Genomic DNA, 27785 nt, shown 5'->3' on the forward strand with positions numbered 1-27785 from the left:
AGCACATCAGTGAGCCGCAGCAGTGTGGGCAGCTGGGGCTGGTCGAGGACTGCGGGTGGACGGGGCAGCGTGCCACCCATCCTCGTCCCAGCCGCCGGCATGGCCGTCGGAGGGCCAGACGTCGGAGGGCGGCGGAGGATGGGGTGCCCGAACGGCGCTCCAGAGGCCCCCTACAGCGGAACCTGGTGGGGGCCCCGATGGAGGTGGTCCCCGGTCACACCCCCAGGACCTCTGCGGACTGTTGGAGACGGGCGTCCCAAACAGGGAGGAAGGCTGCGCCGCAACGGGGCCGCCACCGGCAGGGGCCAAGGCGGCGGCGCCGGCCCCCTGAACACTCGGGACTAAGGGTTGGGTGTTGGGGTCGACGGGACGTCTGACCCCTAAGGTGGAGGCTGTGTGGCGACTCCTCAGGAGGGGAGGGGATCCTAGGAATTGGGGTTGTCAGTTAAAAAAAGGAGCTTTTGTCAACTTGTTTTGTTGTTCGGTTAAGTGGGATTAACGGGTTTGGGGTTTTTATTGGTTGTGTGTTAATTGTGTGTTGTTCCATTGTAGTGTGATCGGGACCATTAGTGAGAGTGTTGTGTGTGTTGGTCAGGTGTGCCGTGTTTCTGCTATGTTCGGGGTTGTTCAATAAAGGCAATTCTCGGGAGTCGTGCGGTGTATGGGGCACGAGAGTTGCATAACCTGTTAACCTGGGCTTCCGTCTCGTCCTTCCCGTGCTGCTCGCCACAATATTTATACATAGGATTTAGCTTCAGATTTAGCATTTAGATTAAGATAAAATATATAAAATGTAGATATGGATTTAGGATGTTGATTTTGACTCAAGATTTATATTCAATGTAATTATTCTAATTTGATATGTGTGGGAAAAGTGACATGAACATTGCAATGCATTGGAGGGGTTTATTTGCTTAATCTGGGAAAAATAAAACAAAAAAACTAACTGTAACAAGTGAAGCGCAATTTTCAGCAGCAAAAGTTTACAAACAGCGTTTTTCCTATACACAGACCAATGTGTGGCGCAGCGCCACAGAATCAACGGCGGGCGCCTCAAATTGATTCTGCTTTTTTTTTCTTTCTTTTTTAGCGATTTTGAAATATAAATATTGTTCCGTTCATTCATCTCCGCATAGCACTCTTTCTACCTGTCATTCTCGTTCAGACACGCACACAGAGACAAGCGTGCATACATGCCAATGGTGCGCGGGTACACTACCACTTATTGGATAAACCTGTGTATCACTGATATGACGATTAGATGAGATGACCGGTACCTAAATATTGAGAAGCAGAGAAGAAAGCTCTCGGGATCACAAAATCGAAAAAGAAAGATTGGGAAGGAGAAAGAGAGCGCAGGGATGAAAGAAAGCTTTTCAAAGTGGTTGAAAGACAGTAGTTTTTATGTCAGTGTATCAAGAGGAGCTTGTAAATATTCAGGTTAGCTAAATCTACTTCTAGTAAAACGACAGGTTACTGTTGTCTTGCAACTGTGTACTGATCAGAATTGAACCTACAATATAACAGATCATGACAAGAAAAATAAAGGAACTTGTTTGTGGTTATTTTGTTTTGCTTCAATCTCTATGCCAGTCTTTGTTTTATGTAAATAGACCCAGTAAAAACTGAGTTATAAAGTTGATACAAAAATATAATTTTCCCGTCCTTAAAAGTATGATGATTAGAATGTGGCGGCCATTAGTCTACGGGATAAGGTAAGGGATAATGTATAGAATGCGGGAAAATAAAGCCCGACAGGGCGAACAGGACACTGCCGGAAGTTGTGAAGGCCCATGCAGAACGGAGCGTTACACGGCATTGAGAAGAGCTGTGTAATAATTAAAAATAATATAATTTCTAAACTCTGTTTTTACATTTGTTTTGTTTGGTTTTGGGCCCAACATGTTCATATAGTATGGATCCAATAAGGATATCATTTAAAATAAAAATAAAACAGTTTTTTTTATATGGTTTGACTGCTGTATATTTGAAACCTCCTAAACAAAAAGTTCATATCATTCAGGTGTGAGGATGGAGAGAAAGCAGAAAAGAAGAGAGAAAGAATCAGGACAGACAGGGGAAGGCGACAGGTTGGTCTAGTGTTAGGTGGAAGTGGAACAGCCACTTGATGCCAAGTGATTAATTTCTAAATATTATTTATATAATATTTAGAAAGGGGAGGGGTATGTTGAGGGGTATGTTGAACAGAGAGGTGAAGATGAGGTAGAGGAACAGAGAGGTGAAGATGAGGTAGAGGAACAGAGAGGTCCAGATGACGATGAAGAGGAATAGAAACGGAGAGGTGCAGAGGAGAGGGCTGGGGCAAGGGGCAACTCAGAAGATCCATCTGAATGGCCTTCACTACACGAAATGGGGGACTCATTTAGGCAGTACATGGTTGAGAATGACCCGCAGAAATGTCCTGACGGGCCATATCCAAGATCAGATAAGAGTTAAAGGTGTTTTGCCAAAGCATACTGTTTTCGTGTACTGTCAAATGGAGAGAAAGTGGAGCGAGATTGGTTACTGTACTCCAAAAGTTCTAACAGAGTCTATTGTTTTGCATGTAAGCTTTTTGGTGAAGCTAGAGTTGCTGACACACGTCTTTCAAAAATACTGAAGCACCATGAAACATGTGGTTTCATCACCTAAATGCTTATCTGATGTGGAAAGAATTGGCATCCCGCTTACGCCTGGGTAAAACTATTGATAGCAAATTGCAGAGAGCCATGGCCGCTGAAAAGGCACACTGGAGAAGTGTTTTGACTCGAGTGATCGACTGCATGCTCTTCCTTGCAGAAAGAAACCTGCCACTAAGGGGGAAAAATGCACAGTTAGGAAATCCTAGAAATGGAAATGTTCTGGGTATCCTTGAGCTCATAGCACGGTATGATGTTACACTTGCAGAGCATCTTAGAAAGGCTGCCTCTAAAAAAAAACACGGGATATCTGTCCTGGTGCACTCAAAATAATTTTTTTGATTCAATATCACAGTGTGTTTTAGGTAATTGCTAGATTACGTGAATGAGCAATCGCGAAATTTAGGACTCCATGTCTAATCCCCCCCCCCCCCAGGATATTAGGCTAAAAGAGGTTGCTGAAGGGGTTTGGTTTAAAAGGGTTTTAATAATCAACATATTTAGCAGGTATTTCAATGTTTAAACAGGGACAAAACGTTCCCAGAAAGCTCTGCCTACTAACTGGTTAGTGATTTAGAACATTTTGTAGCTTGAAATTATGTATTCAGGACAGCCGTACAGTTTTCATTCATAAGATAACATAAGACAATGGCCCTCCCCTTTGTGCCTGTCTAATCAAGACCCCTTTGCATTTAGTAGGTTCATTTATATTTGTGATGGTTGTTTAGCAAACATTTCAAGAAACCACTGGTAATTTACTGGTGTTACTGCACAACTATGTCTCACTATGTCTAACAGCATGTTCCTCTGCCAGAAGTGTGATGGTTTAGTATTTATAGTATTTGTTATGTATGTGTGTGTGTGTGTGTGTGTGTGTGTGTGTGTGTGTGTGTGTGTGTGTGTGTGTCAGGGATGGAAATTAACACCCACCACACGCCATTTGCGGGTGGATTACTGTGTCGGGTAATACTTTCCAGTCAGGTCTGTTCAAATTTGCTTATTTAATACCTTCGTCATACTGCACAGTTCCACAACCATTACTGTCAACATCCGGCCCCCTTCTTCTTCTACGCCTCTTTTGCTGAACTGCGACTGTCAACATCCGGGATAATATACCGGTAACCATAGAGATAATATGCCGGTATCAATATTCAGTATAGTATGGTAGGCTAATTATTGACATATAAAGAAAGAACTACTAGAGAAAGCAATGTTGCGTTTCCTCACCGGAGGAAAGAGAACAGCTGAGGAGGGTGTAGGCCAGGTACAGGTGGCGGATGATAGTACGGCTGTCATCCCCAAAAAGAAGCGTTTTTTTAATAAGAGATGGCAAACATCGGACAGTCGGCAACACCGTGACTGGCTGGTGTTTGACGGGATGAGCCAGACAATGTTCTGTGCTCTCTGTCGTAAACAAGCTTCGGATGGCCACAGGTCCAATAGTTTTGTGAGTGGGACACAAAACCTAAAATTGGAAGCCATGACCACGAGTCCTCAAAAAGTCACCTTCACGTTTTGAAAATTGCCAAGGAAAAATCAGCGCCCGAAACCACGACAGCGATGAGGACGCTCGTTAGCCTCAAAACAGCCCAGCTTGATAGAAGGCTCTACTATTTCGAAATGCACACGCAATTTCCAAAAAGGGAAGGCCATTTCAAGACTTCGAATGGCACTACACGTAAGTTATTTTTTTATTTTCTATTAGGCCTAATGCAATAGTTTGTTGCTGTCGAAAAATTACCATGTTGGGTAACCTTAGAGCTCTGCTCACTTGTTTGGCAAACAGCTGCTTTCTGTCAGTCTGGTCAAAACAGATGTCAAGTGTGTGTGCGAAAACGTAGGGCTGTCCCGAATACCATTTTACAGGCTTCGAATACTCGTTGGATATTCCGAGCGAGTATTCCAATAGGGGAGAGCCGGGTCGATTGAAACACTTTTCAGTTAAACGTCTTTTTCAAAGATGACGTTACGTATACAAATAATTTTAACATGTGATCAAAAACTCACATGTGTGTTCTCTTAGTTACAAGTGTAATTTAATACATATGTTCGATGATCGAGCTGTTTTTTAACTTTGAACATAAGTTGACATTTGTCTAAAACGCCCCGCCTAGTCGGGACGTTTGAAACACACATGCGGGAAGAATGAAACAGCATATTTTAAAAAGAAACTATTGACCTTACTCTTGCTTTTATGCAACATACCGGACAACATACTAGTGTACTCATCATTGCTAAAATTTCACATAATTCCGCATAATATAAATAGGTCAAAATATATTTTTGGCCCGTTCGTAATTGTCAAGATGCACATTTCGATTAAAACTCACTTTTCTTCTTTTGGATGACTAAATTTGCATTAAATGTACTTATTTTCCTGTCCTAAGTCATGTTTAGGGATACACAGTTGAACATCCTTTTATTTATTTTAAACAAAAACTATTGGGTATTGATCACGCAATGTGCGCGCAATTACCCATGGTGGTGTGCGGGACGTTTGAAAGAAGTGTTTCAATCGTCCCGACAGCGACTACTGACACTTAAACCTTTTTTACCTCTAAACTTCAAAACTCTGACATTGCACACTTAAGCACAGGTTTAAGTACTAATTCATCTGTTGTATAGTAATATTATTATGGCATGATACAAATACCACAACTATTTATTACAAAAAAAACTACCGCAGGAAGGATTTTACTTAGCGCTCTCGAAAACAGGTTCGCGGGATAACATTTGAACGGTGTGACGTCATTACACGAAATTTCCCGGGGTTGGTCAGTCTTGCGTGCTGAACGTAGTGACGAAATTTGACGTGAAAGCCTTGCGTAGTTTTCGAGGAAATCGCTGTGTTTCAATCGTCCTGTGTTTCAATCGACCCGGCTCTCCCCTACTCGTTCAAAAACAACATTAATAATTTAACAGTAAAAAAGTCAGAGTTCCTTACTTTGCTGTTGTTCCGTTCCAAATCAGCTGTCATCTGTTGCCATCGTAGCCCTTACAGGAGCTTATCAATTCATCCCGTAACGTGCATATAAATCCATACAAAGATCCAATGTTTAGTCGTTTGTGTCCATATTAAATCCATCATTGACCGGGTATTCCTTTGACAAAAGCCAGTCTGTGAATGCGCAATAGCAGGGCTGCATAGCGAACGTACACAAACAGATAGGCTAACGAGTTCCTATATATATATATGTATATAGTTTAATGTATTCTGACGTTTTTCAATGTGTCTTGCACTTATTAAGTCATTGTTTCTTGTTCTTGTTTCTTCATGGGCTGTTTTCAAATGTTTAATTTCGAATGCATAGGCAGAGTATGAGTCTTCCTATACCGAGAGGATACATCTGTTGCATTATAGGGGCAGATTTCATTATACATCTGGTTGAATTGAAGAAATTAAAAGGCCAGTGCACTGAAAAAACAAATGTTCCTATTGACTTATGATGGTGTAGCCATGCATGTTGTTTTATTTTTAATATGTCAATTTGTTTTTTATTGAAAATACTTTGTATAGATGAATTATCCCCAAACTTGTCATCGTAACACCTTTGAAATAAACATGACTTAACATGGCAGATACCTGTGTATTGTTTATCATATGCGGTAAGAGTGTAACATTTTCAACTCAGATCCTTGGTAGCACCTACTTACAGTAAAAATCCCTTCTGATGGAAAAAATGATGCGTATGAAAAACACTTTTCTTTCTCTGGTGTGTGTGTGTGTGTGTGTGTGTGTGTGTGTGTGTGTGTGTGTGTGTGTGTGTGTGTGTGTGTGTGTGTGTGTGTGTGTGTGTTTGTGTATGTGCGTGCATACGTGTGTATGTGTGTGTGTGTCTATGCAGGTTTAGAGAGGAAGCCTTGAATCAATCAGATGAGACACACACACACACACACACACACACACACACACACACACACACACCTCACTTTGGATATTATCCCTCCCATCCCTATGATTATGATTATATTTTGCCTAACAACTTGAGGGCAGTTGAGAGACGCATTTTTCTCCACGAACGAGGAAATTTCCAGCCCATAGTCCTGGAGCAGTGTCTTTAGACAGAGCTGGAAGACGCTGCTGATAATCCTTGACAAGTTCAGACACCCGCAGCGACCCGAGCCTCATTCCATCAGGGGGAAGAGAGCGCCCGAATCACCCATTAGTGACGTCATCATCGGCCGTCATTGCACTTCAAGTCCAAGTCAACCTGTGTGCTTTTTTTTAGTACATAGTGATGACGATGATGAACTTTGGTTTTCTTCTGATATTTTCCCTTTATAATGAGATACTTTACTATTGTGTATTTTAATTGTGTATTTTAGTGGGTTTTTTTGGTGTATTTATTGTCAATTTATTTTATGAATCTTGTGGCAAAATCATGGCAAGCCATATTTTTCATTGAACTAAAATATTGTTTTTCCTGCAGGTATTCACAACCTGCTTCCAGAAACACATGGGGCTAGGGCAGACTCACGCTTGCTTGATCACATTTGACATTGGATTAGGATGACGCACGTTTACAAACGGAATGCATTAATATAATGAATTCTGAATATTACCTGGATGCTGCGACCTGATCCGCGTGACCACCAGCAGGACGAAGCACGCGAGCAGCGAACACCTGTTGCCTCGATACATCCTCACGCGCGTGGACAGATTGAAGGAATGAATGACTCTTCTTCAAATCAAGTTCCAGTAGGTCACCTTCCGGGTGCCTACATCACAGTCTGACGGTGTTTTTAACTTGAGAAGTGACTTCGGCGTGTGGACGACCCGTTATCTAGCCGGTATCTACCTGTGTAGGGCTGCGCGCAACCTTGTCGCGCGAGTCTGCTGCTGCTGCCGCCCCGCGCGCTCCAGGAAGAGCAGACGGCGAGGGCGAGAGACGAGGTCGAAAGGGGGGCGGGGGGTGGGTGGGGGTTGAACTTTGGAGGGAACTTTCCTCCAGGGGCTGCTAAACTTTGATCAAGCCTTGTTTTCTTTCCTGTCCGACTTGTGGCTGACAAAATATATATTATTTCCTTTATTTCCTATTTCAGTTATTATTACAACGATTAAGTCAGCGATAATTATATTTGAAAATAATAATATCATTGTATCCAAATTTGTATTGAAAAGCTTTGAAAATTTAAAAGACAAAAATAATGACAATGCTATTCGTGTCTTCGATAATGGCGTATCATGACACATCTGTGTTCACTTTCCTTGTAATAAAAAACTGATTGTCTTTATTTTCTTTTTTCTTATTCAGCCTTTTCATGCGTGCACCACTCTAACCATGTCCAGACCTGTCTCCCCCCGAGCACCTGTCTGAGGGCAAGACTTAAACTATGCATTCCTTATATATAGACAAGGTTGACAGATGCAAACACGCTACACGGACACACACACTGCACTGGAACACATATCATTGATGGATATAGGGCCGAAATACATTAGAATTAGAAAAGCATTAGAAAGCATTCTGTAAATGTAGATAGTACTAAAACTCTCCTCTTGTCTTTATCGAAAGCACTTTTAGCTCTCATCCTAAGTTAAATATGTAATGTGGGATTTTGGCCAGGTGGTGGCACTGTCCTCAGAGCATAGCATAAAACACAAACTACAACATCAACCGAACAAATCAGAGCAACGTTAACCTTTAGGCCTGCACGTTACATTGTTCATTGGCATTAGCTGCTAACATATGCTCTTTTTCGCATGAACCTGTCATATAAGCACACAATAAACAATACAATCAAAGCAGAGTGAATAGATATCTAAGCTGCGTAGCCTGAAGTATTGTCAGAACATGCCCTTACAAAGTGAGTCCTCCTGTGAGCCGCAAAAAAAAACATCTCTTCATCTCAGCGACTGGAGCAGAGCAGATCTCACTCAAGAATCCCAGCCGTCGCCATTGCTGTCTCTCCTGTCCACACACGCACCTTTCAACCGCATGACTTCATCATCCTCATAAACACTGAAATCCGGCCGCTGGCTAAGCTCCTGAAGATTCACTTTGGGCCCTTAGGGGCCACTTTTCCCCCCGATTTGAATTCCAGCCAATACCTTTCTTTGGCTGTGAGCTGCTGCCAGTGTGTAGCGGGATTTGAGGGTATGGAACCTGTTCTGAGAGGCGAGACATAATGGTGTGCACCTATTTATGTCACCACGTTGAGCTTGAACCTCTTAGATTAACTGTATGGATACGGGTTTCATTTGAAGGTTCTAACACACACAGGAACACACAGTATACACGCACGCACATATTGTCATAGGAACATGTGCCCATACACACACACACACACACACACACACACACACACACACACACAGTAGGGCATTAATACCCAACCCTATTAATCAAGTACGTGAGAGTTTGTGAACCTGTATTTCCGTTCCTGGCAACAGACGTGCATTCAAATTCTCCAATGACGTACGTTCAACCATGGCTGTCAAGACGGACACGAGGTTGGCTGCAACCGAACGGTCAATCATTCAGGAGTTCCCATAGTTTAGGATACGGGCCCTTGTTCAGGGATGTAGATGTAGGTTTTGGGTTTCCTTTGAGATTTATAGCTCAGGGAACAATGATTGCATCACAAAGGTACTATTTTAACAAATATATCTAAAAATATCTAAAATTGGTTGCACTTTTTTGCAGCTACCTGCATTTTCACTTCACGTCACGTTAACGTGTTAACAAACAACTGTTAATGCCAGGGTGGTGCAGTTTGATATTGAAACTATCTCTGAAACAAAGTTGTGTGTGTGTGTGTGTGTGTGTGTGTGTGTGTGTGTGTGTGTGTGTGTGTGTGTGTTTCATCCCCTGGTTCCAGGTTTAATGTTATTCGAGACAGACAGCTGCTCGTGGCTTTGAGTCATGGCGCTAAGCTTCCTCAACTCTCACAAAGCAATGTTCGAGACCAACATATAATACCAAGTCAACTGCATCTTGATAGGAAGTCAATGGGTTTCGGGATACATTAAACCTATTAACTCAGCTATTAATATAAGAACTAGATTTTTTCTTGAGAACCAAGCTCAACCATCGATGAATTAATCCACCCAAAGACTTTTTCTCTATAAATCGTCCGCCTTTGTCGCCTGAATATGGTAAAGCTATATCCGTAGCTACAACTCAAGCCACTAGGGGCCGCTAAGAAGCTATTAGTTAGGGTGACTCTATCAGGGTCTGAAATACCTGGTGGCACTCAAGTGCGATGCTGAAAACAGACTCAAGGCCCCTTGCAGCTCCTGAGTCGGCCACTCTGTGGTGTCTTAAAAAACACTGCCTCCCAAAATGTTGTTGTGGAGGCTCTCAGGCGTCAATCCAGGGTTCTTGGATGCTCTGATACCCCTTTATTTTGCACACTGCTCTATTTGCCCTCCTTCTATGAAACATAGGTCAAACGTTTCCCACATTTCCCCAACACCTTGGTGGTGAGGAATTCCTAACGGCCCCACAGCACTTCCACCAGGCGTCTCTTATCAGCGACTACTCTGGAAGGCCTTATCACCGCTCACTGCCTCGGGAGGGACGGAGGGGGTGATCCATTCACATGCATGCCGCATGATGTCATGTATGATGTCCACCTATGTATGTATACTGAATTCCCCAACTGCTATAAAATCTCTATAATGTATAGAGATCAATATTTATGAGGAAACCTATTTATATTAAATTATCAAATTAAAATTAGCTCTCAACGTCTCAAGCAAGTTGCTTTGCATAAAAGCATTAATTATTAAATCTACATCTAATACATTTTGAAAAGCAAGAGTGATACCCATCATTTTTCTGTCCTATCCACATTTCACTTGGCCATTGCCTACACAGCCCAATACAATGTGTGGAGCTGTGATGAGCTCTATATTTAAATATTAGCTAAGAGGCATCACTAGCCAAGAGTTCAGCGATGTATGTTTTTGGGGTGTCCTTCCCTTCAGAGTTCAAGCTCTGGGTATCTGTTAAGCTAGCTCTGATCCATCCCAGAGCTTCAGCCTTCCCCCAAGCTATCTTGCGGCAGTGCCTCTGTTAGTGGGGCAGCTAACTTTATCTACCCTTCTGTCATCGAAGCTGGCGGGGTATTTTTAGGTTGTCTCTAGCAGTGACAGCAGCTGGTAAAGCATTTAGAAATGCCTTGCCTACCTCTCTCTCTCTCTCTCTCTCTCTCTCTCTCTCGCTCAGACACCCCCCCCCCCCCCCCCCACCCAAATCTCTCTCGTCTTTTTCTGTTTTACTCACTCTCTAACACCCACTCTTCGTCCTCCTCGGTTCGGGGACAATGACATTATGAGGACATGGATACGCACGGACAGAGCATTCGTCAGTGAGTAGCATGCATGATCCCTACCACCTTGGCAACCTGTCTGCCACTTTCTACGACTCACTTTCTGCTATTCTGAGTGGTGATCCATCCAGGAACGGACCCTAACCTCTGGGAATCCCCTTGTAGCCCGCTAGAACGTCTACAGTCCCAGCAAAGAAAGCACACCAGTCCCCAGTTTTCAAATCTCTTGTGAGGCCTGTGGAATGCTCACCTGAGGAACCTTAGTACAAGGTCTGGTCATAATGGACCTTCAAAACTCACAGAGATGCGTCAATACTGTTGATCCATGCACAACAGCGTTCGTCATATTTAGCTGGGTTCTCGAAGCTATCGAGAGTGAGGTCAGAGGTTGTTCCCATTGAAGTTCAGCTGAGGAGAGTGGGTCAATAGCCGCTTGAAGCTTTTGCTTGAGGATGAACCCTGAAGTTACGGATTTTTGGTGCTAATGAAAAGAGAACGCAGACAACGGCGGCAAGTGTATCCTTTAGCTAAACTATTGCAATATGTGATGGACTAAAATGTACTATAATTATTTTTTTGGATTCTTTATTAATCAATATTATGCTCTGTCAAAATAGCGTTCTATGTTTATGCTAACAAACAATAACAGTATCAAGAACACTATCACTATCATTATTGATACAGTGCCTAAAATGCCCCACATCAGTTTTGGACTCATTTAAAATCTGTAGGAAATAACGAGCCATCAAGAAATCTATAGGGTTTAACCCATATCACAATTTGAAGACCTCTTTCTTAGTTGACAGTCAATGAAAAGAAAAACAAGAAGCGATCCCATAAAACAAAAACAAAATACATTTGCGTTTCAGCTAGGGTTCTATGGTAGCTCTTCAGCAGCTCTTACTCATACTCTGACTAACATCTGCTTTTAGAGTATTGTCCTATGAGACAGTATAGGTCATCAGAGTGTTAAAGGCCTGTAGATTATGTATCACAGAGTTCTTTGAGGGGACTGACTTCAGGTGTGACGGGACTCCATTCTTGGGGCCTGTGACACATGGCCTCTGTTACAGCTTTTTTAGGACAGACTGGTTTTATAAATAATCCCTTCAGTGAAGAGCAGCACCAGCTGGGAAACTCACACACACTCTAGGAAGAAGTCGGGGGTTTTGACAAAACTTTTCACTTTCTGTCCCCATATTTCTGGTTTTAGCAGCATTTTTCTTTTTAATTTGTTGTTAATTAGAAAGCATAGTGAATAGGAAAATAACTTGTATGGATACATATTAATGTTTTGCTTCTGCATCTACATTCTAGTGTATGAACCATGAATGCAATTACATTTTAAATCTAAACCCTTCCTTTAAATAGATTGCAGGTGGCATTTTCAATCCAAAAATGCTTTTTATAGTTTCTGTGAACTTCATGAAGATACATTTAAATACATTTTCCACTAAACTTGGTCACATTTTCCCTTGCAGTTACTCCAGAAAAGATCCCGAGAACGATCTGAACGACTTCAGCCAAAACAGTGCCTTCCTTTACGTCCTCCATTAGCAGACACTGAGACCCTACCCATCATGGAGATTTTCGGAGGAGCCCCCCGTGTCCTGGGCTACCCCCGTCCCGTGGTAGTGCAGTGCGGCGTCAACGCCACACTTAAGTGCCAGATTGGCGGAGACCCGCGACCCGACGTGGTGTGGGAGCGTAAGAACGTCCAGATCCTGTCCGAGGGACGCTACCAGATCTCGGAGGATGGGAAAGCCTACTTGCTCACCATCTGCGCAGTGACGCCGCAGGACGCCGGTCAGTACACCTGCAAGGCCAGGAACAGCGTGGGTGAGACCTACGCAGCCGCGTCCCTCAAGGTGGAAGGAGCGGTCACTCCACAGCAGGAGGGGTCCACACAGGCAGGGGTACACAACGGCACAAGGCCGTCGGTGAACCTTGAAGACGGGGAATCGGGGGGACAGCTCAACGGCTACATCAACGGACAACAAACCACGGCGGGGAACCTGAACAGTACTGAGTCCAGAGAGCAGTCGAATGGAGAATGTGTGAGGAATCCGAGCGCTGAGGTCATGGACAAGCGAATTCCCCAGGAGGAAGACTACGGACGCGTGGGCCTACCTGCAGACGACGCGGCGCGCTTCCTCATCAAGCCCATCTCGCTGCGCGTGGACCGGGGGGAGGACGCAGCCTTCTCCTGCAAGCTGTGGGGGACGCCGCTACCCGAGGTGGTCTGGGAGAAGGACGGCAAGAAGCTCAACAACATCTTTGAGAGCGCCCACTTCAGCGTCAGCATCCAGGACGGCAACTGGTTCCAGCTCAAGATCTTCCGTACGCGCTTGCCCGACAAGGGCGTGTACACGTGCCGCGCCGCCAACTGCCACGGCCAGGCCTTGGCAGGCGCCGTCCTGTTGGTGGAGGCGGTCCCAGAGCGAGGGGAGGGCAAAAAGTCATCGGGCAACCAGTGGTCTCCGAAGCAGGGGCGCGGCGGGCGACAAAACCTGCTGAGGTACGCCGAGGAACCGTCGGAGAACGCCCCCAAGGTCAAGAAGTTTGCGGTCTCTGAGGGGAAGCACGCCAAGTTCCGGTGCTTTGTGACCGGGAAGCCAAAGCCCGAGATCATCTGGAAGAAAGACGGAGTGCCTCTAGATGCCGGGAGGCGTCATTACATCTTTGAGGATAGAGAGGGCTACTACACTCTGAAGGTGCTGTACAGTAAGGTTCAGGACTCTGGGCTTTACGTCTGCGCCGCGTCCAACACATTGGGGAATACGCTCAGTGCTGTTCAGCTGTCCGTCAAAGGTAGGCGGGGCTTTCTCTCTGTCAAATTCTGTGGTTTTACAAAATCAGCTTGATGCTGTAGGATTGTACTCATAAATGCAGGATGTTAGAAAAAAGTATGATAAGTAAAAAGCCTCCTAAGTGTTATACTGAATAAAACATATGCTGAATATGTAAACATGAAGTTTGAAAACAATTAATGTTCAAACGTTATTTTTACATGAATATTTCATGAAATATGATTTTTACATCATATTTCTTAGGTCTTAGTTCAGAATATAATATCATATCTATTGTCATCTGCTTTCAAAACAGTTTATTTTGGTCACGGCTGAATAAAATGGCAGACTTAACTTTCTCCCTCGACCCCCTCCGCCAGGTCCGGCGGTGCGCTTCAAGCAGCCGCTGACAGACGTGGAGGTGAGCGAGAGGGGCGTGGCCGTGCTGGAGTGTGACGTGCCAGACGAGGTCATGTCGGCGGCATGGTACCTGGAGGACAAGCGGCTGGCGGCCAGCAGTAAATACGGCATGGAGCAGAAGGGGACGCGGCGCCGGCTCACCATCCGCGACGTGGGGGCAGACGACGACGGGGTGTACCTCTGTGAGATGCCCGACGGCGGGAAGAGCATCGCCGAGCTCACGGTGAAAGGTAACACGCAAGGTTTCAAATTATGTAAGGATGATGGGACTTATTTTTTTCTATAAGATAAGCTTATGAGACACAAGATGTGGTTATAAGAGACACAAGATAAGGTGATAAGAGAGGAAGTGTTAGTGGTAAAATGGGCAAGATCAGCGATTTCAAGCCAGTTCAAGTGTACGCTTTGGAGAAACAAAAACACACTCTCCTCACCATTCTTTTTGTACATTGACGTACTGTTTATTGCTGCCTTTTAACTTTTCTTTTGACGTTTTTCAAATTGTTTCAAATTGTAGGATTTTTTTTTCTTTAAAGCCTTGTCAACGACGTTGGTGCGTCCCTGCATGAGCGTTCACGAGCCTAGCAGTCTGACAGTTTTGTACTACTACGGCGGACAACAAATGAATAGCAATGTCTTCATCAACGGCCCCTTAATTTCCCATTCCCCGGATACCAACAACTAACACCGCTAAGACAGTGAAAAAAAGAGGAAGACGCTTGTTGAAAGGACAGCTACTAAAAGGGAGGCGGAGAGAGCTCGAAATAAAACCAGAGTAAACATTGGCGTGGCTTATGAGCGATGTAGAGAGTTACGTTACGTTAGAGTCACGTTTGTGTAAAAGCTACTTTGACACAACTGCCAAGATAAGCACAGCGAGGGAAGTGTAGCATATGATATTCCATTTTCCATATGAAATGTACAATTACTTATTACACATTTATACTGACAATTGGCTACCCTGATTTTTTTTGTTAAAGTATGATATGAAATAAACATTCCTGCTCATTTGTGATTCGTTGAATCACACGGCCCGTGTTTCCACACGGGCCATGTCCTCTTGCCCTACCCTGTCAAGACCTCCCCGACAGCGACCTCGTCCCCTTTCTCTGCCCCTGCCTCTGCCCCTAGGCTGCCTGCCTCTAGCAGCAGGCCGTCCGCTGACCCTATATATCCCATGTCCTGTGCTGCTAGGACCTGGGACATAATCGTCCACAGAGCCATCTGGGCTCTCTTCTTGTACACTCTTATAATGCAAAAAATAAGCGTTATTGTAGTATAATTCATCACTTCAAAACGTATAAAGTGATGTATATAATATTAAAATAATATATATACGTATATAATATTGATGACCAGGTTACTAGCTCTGGCAGCTTATGCTAACGAATTACAGTTGCAATTAGTTTGCTATCTTGCTTGGCAGATACAGCTACTTTTCTTAGGCCTACCAGCGCAATTACAATGATTTTAAGATAACATACATGGTATGTCTGTGAGTAAGATGTTGATGCTCAATATAACTTATGTAGTTATCAGCACTAATGTTTAATTACCTCAGAATCGGACATGGTGTTTCGTCAATGTAACTGAATTCACATGAACGCTTATAAATGACGTTCGGAGGGAGGAGCTACAGCAGGTAGAGCGTGGCAGGGAGAGACCAGAGAGAACACAAGGGAATCTCAATGGCTGTTTTCTCCCAAATTACCCACCCTAGCTTTAAGTTAGATTATAAGAGATGATAAGAGATTTTTTTCTTAAAGGATACATTCAAAAAAAAAATTTGTGCATGATTAGCTGGTTCCAGTGTACACTTTGGAGAGAAAAAATACTCTCTCCTCATCATTTCCTCTCTCTACTCTCTCCAAACCCTCAAAAGAGAGCCTTGTTATGAAACGTACCATTAGATTACTCTAGACTGCTGCAGAGTCAACACAATCAACCTAGACCCCACCGCCTTAAAGTTAGCATCATCATGACAGAATGTCTTTAGAGCACATTTCAAACTCAACAATTTGCATATTGTCCCTTTAATGCATGCTGTTGAGGACAATGTATCTGCTGTTAATGTGTCCATCTTTATATATAGTAAAGCATTAGCAAAGACACATGGCTAAAATTGGCCTGTGTCTATGACAAATTATAAATAAAAAGATTAATACACTGAGTTGTCTTTCTCTGTCAGGGACGATTGTGCGCAAACTACCCCGCAAGCTGGAGGTGCTGGAGGGGGAGAACGCAGCGTTCTGCGTGGAGGTGGAGGCGGACGACCTGGAGGTACACTGGTTCAAGGACGGCCTGAAGCTCCGCGAGACGCACCAAACCATCCTCAAGTCCTTCAACCAAACCCACGTCCTTGTGTTCATCAACGTGGCCCACCAGGACACCGGGGTCGTGACCTTTGTGACGGGGCGATCAAAAACATCCTGCCGTCTCAAAGTGAAAGGTAAAGTTCAGGAAGTACTATATAGTTATTTTAGCTATTATCTAAGCAACTGACATTTTTGATACAGGATGGAACCAGCAGCCTTCGAATATTGCAACAATACAATATATGCCCGCTAGTCAACTTGATCCTCTCCCTTAAATACTCGTTAAAGGTTGCATTCAATCCCTGACCCCTCTTTTAACTGCAATTATCCATTCCTCTCTCATCTTTGGAACTGTTCTGTCAACCCTTAAATTTGCTGCAATAACCCCTATTCTCAAGAAACCCGGTGCTGACCCCAGCAACTTCAACAATCTCCGCCCAATCTCCAACCTCCCCTTCCTCTCAAAAGTTCTGGAAAAAAAAGTTGCCTCTCAGATTCATGATCACCTCTCTCATAATAGTCTTTACGAACAGTTCCAATCAGGCTTTCGCCCACTTCATAGCACCGAAACAGCTCTTGTTAAAATACCCAATGACCTCCTCATGGCTGCGGACACTGGACTACTCACCATCCTGATCCTCCTGGACCTGAGTGCAGCTTTTGACAGCATTTCCCACACCATCCTCATCGACCGATTAGCCTACCTTGGAATATCTGACACACCTCTGGACTGGTTTAAATCATATCTGTCAGGACGTACTCAGTTTGTCCAACTCAAAACATTTAGATCCCATTCTTCCCCCCTCTCCTCTGGCGTACCCCAAGGTTCTGTCCTTGGATCCCTCCTGTTCATTATCTATCTCCTCCCTTTTGGCCATTTTTCCCATGAATATAATATTCAGTTCCAGACATCTGGAGACTAGCAATTCATATGTGAGACTACTTTTTCTTGATTTTAGTTCTGCTTTCAATACAATCATCCCACAGACACTGGTCAACAAACTGTCATCACTCTGTCTCGCTCCATCACTCTGCAATTGGATACTGGATTTCCTGACCCACATACCTCAGTCTGTAAGGATTAATAACCTCACATCCTCACCCACCATCCTCAACACCGGCAGTCCCCAGGGCTGTGTGCTCAGCCCTCTACTGCAGTGTTTTTCAACCTTTTTTGTGCCACGGCACACTTCAGACAAGGAAAATATCCCACGGCACACCAACATGTTAAAAACGTGAAATTTATTAAAAATAAATAAATAAAATACAGTAGCCTTTACATTTATTGTTCAAAGACTTAAAACTCACTCAGTGTAAAATCTGGGCCTGTTTAGATGCACACAAACGTGGTATCCTGGCAGAAATTGATGAGAGGCACACGCGTAGTTCCTTATCAATTGATCACAGACGTTCTCTGTCTTTAGTCTTTATTGCAGTTAGACTTGAAAACGCCAAGCTCGCAGAGGTATGTTTTGGAGAAAGGGAGCAATGTTGAGATAGCCTTGTTTGCCACGATTGGGTATTCTTTGGCAGCAGTCAACCAAAAACTATCCAGCTGTAGGTCTGCATGGAGCAGTGTTAACGTGCGATCTTCTTTCAGTTCAATTAGTTGTTCTTGCTCCTGCAAAGTCAAATTTGTGTCTTTATCAACCACAGACCTATATGGGTCCCTGACCCATTCAAATGAGTTGGTGTTGGCTGAGGGAAAATAAAAGGATATTTTCTCTTCAAGTGATTTCAGGTGTTTTTTGATCAATTCGCACAAGGCTGAAGTGTTGACCTGTTCTTGCCATGGGGGAAGGGGGAACATTTCGAGAGTGTCACTCCTTTCCAAATGCTATCGCCAGAGGGAGATTCTTGAACGGAATCCGTTGATTTTGTCCGTGCTTGAAAGAAGGTTTTCATCTCGACCTTGCATTCGCACATTCGTGCGTGCAAACGTATCTGCCATGTATGCAAGCCGCGCACAGCATTCATCACTTGCAAGCAGCTTTGCGTCATAACTTTTCGCGGGACAATCACCGGACCTCCGTATGGAGCAATAAGGCCTTATGCTCCGCTCCCATCTCCTCACACAAAATTGCAAACAGTCGGCTTTTCAGGGGTCTAGTTTTAATGTAGTTCACCATTCTCTCGTTATCCAACACACTGGCCAGCTCCGTTGGCAAAGTTTTGGCAAGGACATCTCTCACGGCTGTGCCGTGAGAGATGGATACCTTGGCCTGCACCTTACGTGATACCTTGGCCTGCACCTTACCAACACGCTCACCTGGGGGGAGAATACCATGCACACCATCAAGAAGGCCCATCAACGGCTCTACTTCCTAAGGAAGTTGAAGGGGGCAGGCATGTCCACAGCCATACTCAAATCCTTCTATAAGTGTGTGGTGGAGAGTATCCTCACTTCCTGTATCACTGTGTGGTATTGCAGCTGCAAAGTGGCAGAGAAGCAGGCACTACAGCGGGTGGTCAACTCCGCCCAGCGAATCATCGGCTGCAGCTTGCCATCTCTGTCAACCATCTACATCACCAGATGCAAGGACAGAGCAGCCTCCATCATGAAGGACTCCACCCACCTAGCACATGGACTGTTTACCCTCCTTCCCTCAGGCAGGAGGTTGCGTAGCATCCGGGCAAGGACAACAAGGCTGAGGAACACCTTCTACCTGGATGCCATAAGACTGTTGAACTGCTAAACACCTCCTGATTATGCACTGATTAACTGCACTTATGCACTTTAATGTCTAGGACCCAGACTGCTGACCTGATTTGAATTTGCACTTTGACTTTATCAACTTACTAACAAGGAATCTACTGCTGCACTTGTACTCATTAATACGCTGCAAACCTTCTTTAAATATCTTCTTTTAATATGTATTTTTGTATCTTAGTATGTCTTTATTTATATTAATAGTTTATTTTAAGTTAAACTGATTCTAGGGTTTTAGGTAGCACACTGAGACCTGAGTACTGTATTTCGTTTTTCATGTAAATGTTAAATGACAATTAAAGCATCCTTGATCCTTGATCCTTGATTGTTATGCAGATGATACCCAGCTCTACTTGTCCATCAAACCCACCACGACCCTCCCTCCCATCTCCCTCTCGAATTGCCTTCAGGAAATCAGATCCTGATTCTCCCAAAACTTTCCCAAACTCAACTGTGATAAAACTGAAATCCTCCTTATTGGCACCAAATCCACCCTCTCTAAAATAAATGACTTCTCCATCTCCATTGACAATTCATCAGTTTCCCCCTCTCCCCAGGTCAGGAGTCTGGGTGTCATCCTGACTCAATCCTATAATTTCAGTCCCCTATCAATAATGTCACTCGGTCAGCTTACTTCCACCTACGTAACATCTCTCACCTGCGCCCATCTCTCTCCTCCAACAGTGCTGAAATTCTGGTTCACATCCTGGTCACATCACGTTTGGACTACTGCAACTCTCTCCTTTATGGTTTACCTGCTAAGTCCATACATAAATTACAACTGGTACAAAACTGGTACAAAAATGATACTCAAAGCCTGTATCATTACTAAAACCCTCCATCAGTCACATAACACCTGTCCTGCAGCAACTCCATTGGCTCCCCATCAAATATCGCATCATTTACAAGATCCTGCTTCTCACTTTCAAGGCCATCAACAATCTTGCCCCTCAGTATCTTACCGAGCTGCTCCATATCAAGACAACCACCCGTTCTCTCAGATCGTCTTCCTCCATCCAGCTCACCCTCCCACTTGCTCGCCTGGTTACCATGGGGTCAAGAGCATTCAGTCGCTCAGCCCCCCACCTCTGCAACTCTCTGCCTCATGACATCCAACACTCCAGTTCCATTATCACTTTCAAATCTCACCTGAAAACGTATCTATTCAGCCAAGCCTACTCTTTAAGTCAGTTGCATTCTTGGGACTAGAAGGAACCCACTGTTTTTCTCTTGCACACTGTTTTATAATGTTGTTGTTTTTGTTGTTTTTTGTTTGCTCTTATGAATGTTTGGTTTTATAAGTTGACCTTGAGTGTCAAGAAAGGCGCCCATAAATAAAATGCATTATTATTATTATTATAGTGTTTGTCCTACATGTTTATGCTACTGGTTCTATGAACATACTTACTGTACCGACAGAGATATCTTGTTCCTCTTTCTTCTCACAAATATACTTATTCAAGTCGCTTTGGGTAAAAGTGTCTGCTAAATGCCCTAAATGTAAATGTCAATTTTATGCAAACTTCTTTTGCCATAAACATGAGAAAGACACAAATTGGAATGATTTGCTCCTGCCATTATTCATGCTAGACTTCATGTTTAACTGTTCTTCCAGCTTATAGAAAAGATCAGAATAGTTCAATTCTTCTCAGACGTTGAGGGCTCACTCTTCCAATCCACCCTGAATGTGGCCAAGTTCAAACCCGTGTGAACCCCTAACCTCAACCAACCGCTGTGACCTGTGTCCCGGTACAGCTGCCCGGCACAGCCCCCCGACCTGCCCTGTGGGGGTCCAGATGAACGTGGAGTACCCCAACGGGGTGCTGCTCTCCTGGGTCCCTGCGTCCCCCTCCACCACTGCCACCACCCGCTCAATCTTCGTGGTGGAGAGGCAGGAGGTCGGCTCCCAGGAGTGGAGCAAGTGCTTCACCTCCGAGACAGCCACCCAGACAGAGGTGACGGGGGACAGCGTGCCCGTCGAGGGGAACTACCGCTTCCGCGTCTGCTGCATCAACAAGTACGGCCGCAGCGGCCATGTTGAGTTCCCCAACGTCGTCCATCTGGGTTAGTACGGCCGACTGTCAAGGTTACGTGAATAAATACGTTATATTTAAGGTCATTTTGTACATTGACGTTTATTGCCGATTTTTTACTTTTCATTCTTATTTTATATGTTTATCTAACGTCATTTTTGATGTCGTTGTACCTGAATTTTCTGGTCAGACGTAAGTTTAAACCATCATGTTCTGATTCAAATTGCTACAGAATACTTCGTCCAGGTTCTATTTGACATTCAAGCAGCATTTGGCGTGTTGTCTGCCAAATAACATAATTAAGTTTGTAGGGTGTTACCCAGTAGCTGAGCTGAGCTGTACCTTTAGCTTAGCTTAGCTTAGCTTTACCCCTTACACCCCTTATGCCTGGCTGCTTCCCTCCAGTTCCTGGGCCCAAGATTCGCCAGTGGCTGCAGGGCTGCGAGGTGGCAGAAGGAGAGGAGGCTCGCTTCTCCCTGGAGCTGTCGGCCTCCCTCCCCGGCACCTGGTTCCTCAACAGCACCCAACTGCAGCATGGCGGGCGGTACGCCATCCGGCAGGCCCAGGGCCAGCACTCGCTGGTCATCGGAGAGACCCGCGTGGCCGACAATGCGGCCGAGGTCACCTTCATCGCCAACGGAGTACGGGACTCGGCCGTTCTCAAGGTCCAAAGTACGTGTCCTACTGTGGTTTGTCTCCTACTTTTACTTTCTAAGAGATCTTCACTATAAAAGCACGGAAGAAAATGGGATTTCTAGTACTTTGGTTCCACACTATTTCTTATTTTTAAGAATTTTTTATTTCGGGTCCCCAAAATGCCTATTGATATCATCGTGTGTGTGCTTGTTTACGTATAAACTGTGTGGAAGTGTCCCCATTATTAGGATAGGATTGTCTTTGATCCTCACATGCCCTAACAGGTCTGAAAATAACAAGGACAATATAGCACTTATTTTAAACATTTTGACTTTCAACACTGTAAAGTTCTAATGGTGATTGGTTAATTTGTCCACAAACTTCATTCATGCTATATTGCTATTGTATATTTATTTTATATATATTTATATATAAATATTTGCATTCGTGTCTAGAGCATGCTCACGCTAAATACTCTTCAGCAGAATCTGTAAAAAAAAAAGTAATTTTCACTAAATGTATTGGTAATTTATGTTTTATTGAAGCCAGGAGGGACGGTAATGATGGTTTGGTCACGCAGACGTATTGTCCTTAAGTAAGAAACGGAGCATCTCACACCCTTGTCCCTTGTTTCACTAGCTGCCGAGGTGAAGTTCAGCCCCCAGTCAGAGCGGGACAGAGAGAAGACGGTGGCATCCGGAGACGCCATCGTCCTGTACTGCGAGGTGTCTCACGCCTTCGCCCACGTCAGCTGGTTCAAAGACGGGGCGGAGCTTCAGGCCAACGACGGCCTCACAGTCCAATCAGAGGGGAACATGAGGAGGATCGTCGTCCAATCCGCCGAGGCGTCCGACTCTGGCGTTTACACCTGCAAGGCCGCAGGGGATGTTGTTCAATTCAACGTGCAGGTGGCAGGTAAGCGTGTGTTTTTTGTCCATGAACGCAGAAGAAATTACAATTGAACGATTTTCCGATATTTGTTGCCATCCCCTATTTCCCCCCATTCTGGCTCCCCTCATAATAAATAAGCAAAACTGTAAAGGGATTTGCTTTGCTTTTAAAACAATCCTATTTGCAGGAAATACTAAATATATTTGGTTCTCAGAACCTAAGCTTTCGTTGAGGGCCTCTTTTGATTAATACATTGATATACTAGTCACCTTTTTTAATCAGTTGTCAACAATACTACACATAAAAAACGTTCACCAACCATTCATTTAATTTCCTATTAACCCACTTTCAATAGTAACCGTAGCCACTCCTCAAATCAACAATTTCTACGACGTTCCCCAAGAGGAGAGAACGAAGGTCCACGATCAAGGGGAACCCATCACGCTTGAGTGCGACGTTACGAACCCTTACGCTCAGGTCTTCTGGTACAGGGATGACGAACAGATCTTCAACCAACCAGGGATAGACTTTCTGGAGGCGGGGCATAGAAGGTCGCTGGTCATCCAATCGTCCGAGCTCTCTCACTCTGGAGTTTATACCTGTCAAATGGCAGACGATGTTGCCACGTTTTGGGTCGAGGTTAAAGGTGATTGGCCGGATAGACGGTGGTTCTATCGGAGGGTTTTCGGCAGCAAGTTCTGCCATTTGTGTTCATCTTTAATGGGGCCTGGTTTAAAGGGTCACTCTCCCTTTAAACTGCCTTGAACTATCTTTCACTCTTTTAAAAACCCAATAGTTCTTCTTTAACTTCTAATGTGAGTACCTCCTCTGTGGTGAGACTCTACTGTGATCATACTAATAATAACATTCAATATACTGAATGTGATATTGTTTCTTGAGTTTCCTTGAAATCCCTCACATCGTGTGGATTTTTGCCATTGTTCTAATGCCTTATCTGGGGTTTCTGCTCAAACCTGTGCATATCTTAACTTCTAACTGTGAATTTACCATGAAGACACAAAACGTTTATGAAATGAATGAAATAATCTAGTAATAATAATGATAATGTGTTAACATTCAAACCAAACTAAAAAAAAACTGCTGTAAAAGGTTACATTACACCCAGAAGAGACAAGATCTCAGTGATATATAATTAGCTTATTAGCTTATAATGTCAGCTGCATGATAGCCTACCATAAGCAGCACTCAGGATAAACACACATAACTTACTCCCAGTGTAGTTTTGAGTCCCAATCTGGGCAGCAGTTTCAGTTTCACCTTCAGTTTACTTTCAGTTTCAGTTTCTACTGACAGTGAACACTTTCACGCTTTTCCTGCATGCCTCCTTTTGATCTGAAGCCTCGCCCTCTGCTCCTCCCTACCCTCTCCCCTCTCCCGCCCAGGCCCGCCGGTGGAGTTCAGTCCCGTCCCAGAGGAAGACCTTCACAGGAGCTCCATGGAGCTGGACCCAGTGGTGCTCCACTGCAAGGTCTCCAGCGCTGACGCCGCCGTCGTGTGGTATGTCCTGTCCTCACCACCTCCTCCTCCTCTCTCCTCCCTCCCAATGGTGGTGTTCTCCCCTCACCACCACCTCCTGCTCCTCTCTCCTCCCTCCCCATGGATGGGTTGTCCCCTCACCACCTCCTCCTCTCTCCCCATGGTGGTGTTCTCCCGTCACCACCACCTCCTCCTCCTCTACTCCCTGGATGGGTTCTCCTCTAACCTCCTCATACTCTCCTCCCTGGATGGGTTCTTCCCTAACCTCCTCCTCCTCCCTCCCCATTGATGGGTTCTTCCCTAACCTCCTCCTCTCTCCTCCCTTACCATGGTGGTGTTCTCCCCTCTCCTCCACCTCCTACTCCCTCCCCATGTTGGTGTTCTCCCCTCACCTCCTCCTCCTGTTCCAGCTCCTCCTCTTCCTCCTCCCCATGGATGGTTTTCCCCTCACCACCTCCTCCTCCTCTTCCCCCCATTCACTCCCCATGGCGGTGTTCTCCCCTCACCACCTCCTCCTCCTTCTCCCTTGCAGGCTGAAGGACGGCCGTGAGATCCAGCCCAGTGATAACTTCACCCTGCAGGCAGAGGGCGGTCTGCGGAGGCTGATCATCCGTTCGGCCGAGGTGGCCGACGCCGGCACCTACACCTGCCACTGCGGCAACCGCAGCGTGGAGTTTGACGTCAACGTGAGAGGTATGAGAGGGGAGGAGGAGGGGAGGGGGGTACGGGGGGGAGGAGGAGAGGCGGGGAGTACAGGGGAAGGAGGAGGGGAGGAGGAGAGGAGGGGGGTATGGGGGGAGGAGGAGGGGGAGAGTGTGACTCCCTGAGAAACCTTAACCCCCCCACCCCACCCCTCACCTCCTCTTCACCGCAGAGCCCCCGGTGATGATCGTGGAGCCGCGGGACGACGTGGTAATGGACCGCCACACCGGCGACGAGGTCCGGCTGCAGTGCGAGCTGTCGCGTTCCACAGGCACGGTGCGCTGGTACAAGGACGGCGTGGTGGTGGAGGAGGACAGCAATGTGCGGCTGGCCAGCGAGGGGCCGTACCGCAGCCTCAGCGTCCTGCGCGCTGCGCCCGGGGACTCGGGGGAGTACGTTTGCGACACGGACGGGGACTCCGTCTTCTTCCAGCTCACAGTCGCAGGTACAGGGGGTTGGGATGGCGGGATGTTGGAACGTTTATTTGAAGGATAGTTGGAGGGATAATCGTTTGTTTGTACAAAGGAGGATGTGAAAACACTGCAGCATGCTTTTGATTTGATACTTTCAGTTTAATGATTCAGTGGCCCAATATATAAATAACCTGAAATATAAAGATATAAATAAAAAAACAAGAATGGAAATTCTTATTTCTATTCTAAGTTTGTTGTTATCCCTGAAGTTCAATCAAACTCATCAATCATTCTATCTTAAGGCAGTGATTTCATCACAATCATTACACTACGATCCACCAAGGTCCTTAACGTTTACCCCGCCCTCCTCCTCTGACGATCCTGTCAGAGCCCCCGGTCCGGATCGTGTCCCCCGAGGCCTCGGAGGTGGAGCTGACCCTGCGACCGGCGGAGCGGCTGGAGCTGTCCTGCCAGCTGTCCCGGCTGGACGCCCCTGTGCGCTGGTACCGGGACGGGCTGGAGGTGGAGGAGGGCCCCGGTCTGCTGCTGGAGGCAGACGGGGCCCGGCGGAGCCTGGTGGTCCCTGCCGTCTCCAGGGGCGACGGCGGAGAGTATGTGTGCGACACCCAGGATGACTGCGTGGCCTTCCTGGTCACCGTCGCAGGTGAGACTTGATGGATGTAGTTATTTTACACTGTAAAAAATGGCTGTTAAATCCACAGTAATTTAATGTGTTTCTGCAGTTAATTATGTAAGGGTTAATGTATAGAACGCCGGTCATTATTGGGATAATAAGCCCCGACAGGGCGAAACCGGACACCGACGCGAAGCGGACGTGTCTTGCTTCTATATGTAGCCGGCCTTAACTTGCATCGGCTAATTCTGCGTTGTGTCAATGAGTCGGGAGACAACTGCTGATTTGTCACAGGAGCTTTTATTCTGTGTGGGTCCTGTGTGGGAACACATTAATATATACGTCAGTACTGTGATTGCTGTCCGTCTCACAAGCACTCTCTCTCCGACTCGCGAACATGTTAGAATTAACATGAATTAACATGCCTACTAAACAAATGATATTAAACAAAAATACACAAATACATAAAAACACACAAAAAGAAAGCTCACATACCTGTGTGGGAACACATTAATATATACGTTAGTGCTGTGATTGCTGTCCGTCTCACGAGCACTCTAAACAAGGGGACACAAAAGGCGCCAAATCAAACAAAGACGGCCAAACTGAATATAAAAGTATGTTTACCCACTAAACAATATAAATATTATTATGTACGTTTGTTTTATGTTTGACCATGTTTTACAACTTAACATTAATAAACCGGGAGCACTCTACATTCCTACCTCTCTCCAGCAGGGCAACTCTCCGACTGGAGAGGACAGCGCGAAACAAACAGGAAGTGACCACACACAACCCAACGTACCAAAACAAAAGCATTCGAAACAAATATACATTTATATATAAAGGGAAAATAATAATTTAAAGAAATAAAAGGATTATTGGTGAAATATAACATAACTATCAATACACCGGTTACATATACATTATCCCGCTTATTACAACGCTACTTGCCAAAACGAAAAAATAACTTCAAAGAGTGTATCTTTTTACAATTTATTTGTTACCAGGATTCCTAGTGTTCATCAGCAGAGAAATAGTCCGCCAAAGACATTGACGTCGCTGAGCAATCGAGTATGCTGGGGTTGAGTAACCGGACTACTTACGGAGTGATACGAAAGACGGCAAAAAATCGACTTTCCTTGACAGCGGTCATTATATGCTTAGCAACTGTGAATTATCAAATAGAATTCACCACCGGAAGTTGTTACACGGCATTGGAGGAGCCATGTAATAATGTGTTTTATTTTACAGTTAGAGTACTGTGATATATTTTTACAGTAAGTTACTGTGAATTTCACAGTCCGTCTTTTACAGTGTAGAGTCAGAAGATGCTTTTAACCCCAGCTATACAGGGACAGGTTGGGTTGAGGGGGGGAATCTTGCTCAAGGATGCCCGGACATTTGGGAATCTAACCAAGTACCTTTATAGCTGGTAGTCATTTGGAGGAAGGAAGACGTGGTGAGGAGAGGTCCCATCGATGGGGAGGGAGAAGGAGGAGGAGGAGTAGGAGGTGGAGGTGGTTAGTGGAGATAACCACCATGGGGAGGAAGAAGGAGGAGGAGGAGGAGGTGGTGAGGGGAGAACACCACCATGGGGAGGAAGCAGGAGGAGGAGGTGGTGAGGGGAGAACACCACCATGGGGAGGGAGAAGGAGGAAGCATTGATTACTCAACACACCAAGGTGGCAGCCTCACCAGCCCCAGAGTCCAATCAGTGTGACTGGGGCCAGGTGAGGCTGCTCCAACCATCCATCAACCACACACAGTCCAAGATCGTGTTATGGTCAGCTTCGCACTAGCCAAAGATGATCTGGTACTTGAACGTC

General features: G+C 45.2%; 2 protein-coding genes across 2 annotated transcripts in view; one reads left to right on the forward strand and one right to left on the reverse strand.

Annotated features, from left to right (window-relative positions):
- Nucleotides 1–7489, reverse strand: part of col18a1b (collagen type XVIII alpha 1 chain b) — a 78268-nt gene extending 70779 nt beyond the window's left edge. The window contains exon 1 of the mRNA XM_079735174.1: nucleotides 7203–7489. Coding sequence (XP_079591300.1) covers nucleotides 7203–7281 — 79 coding nt within the window. The 5' untranslated portion in view covers nucleotides 7282–7489. The remainder of the gene's footprint in view (nucleotides 1–7202) is intronic.
- Nucleotides 7490–12496: 5007 nt separating this feature from the next.
- Nucleotides 12497–27785, forward strand: part of obsl1a (obscurin like cytoskeletal adaptor 1a) — a gene marked incomplete at its 5' end in the record, with an annotated part of 31668 nt that continues 16379 nt past the window's right edge. Inside the window, 10 exons of the mRNA XM_079734246.1 lie at nucleotides 12497–13727; nucleotides 14086–14355; nucleotides 16314–16574; nucleotides 20906–21214; nucleotides 21589–21855; nucleotides 22459–22734; nucleotides 24114–24228; nucleotides 24740–24900; nucleotides 25082–25354; nucleotides 25711–25986. Of these exons, the coding sequence (XP_079590372.1) occupies nucleotides 12497–13727; nucleotides 14086–14355; nucleotides 16314–16574; nucleotides 20906–21214; nucleotides 21589–21855; nucleotides 22459–22734; nucleotides 24114–24228; nucleotides 24740–24900; nucleotides 25082–25354; nucleotides 25711–25986 (3439 nt within the window). The remainder of the gene's footprint in view (nucleotides 13728–14085; nucleotides 14356–16313; nucleotides 16575–20905; nucleotides 21215–21588; nucleotides 21856–22458; nucleotides 22735–24113; nucleotides 24229–24739; nucleotides 24901–25081; nucleotides 25355–25710; nucleotides 25987–27785) is intronic.

This window comes from Pollachius pollachius (genome assembly GCF_949987615.1).
Source record: "Pollachius pollachius genome assembly, chromosome: 4".
Classification (NCBI taxonomy): domain Eukaryota; kingdom Metazoa; phylum Chordata; class Actinopteri; order Gadiformes; family Gadidae; genus Pollachius; species Pollachius pollachius.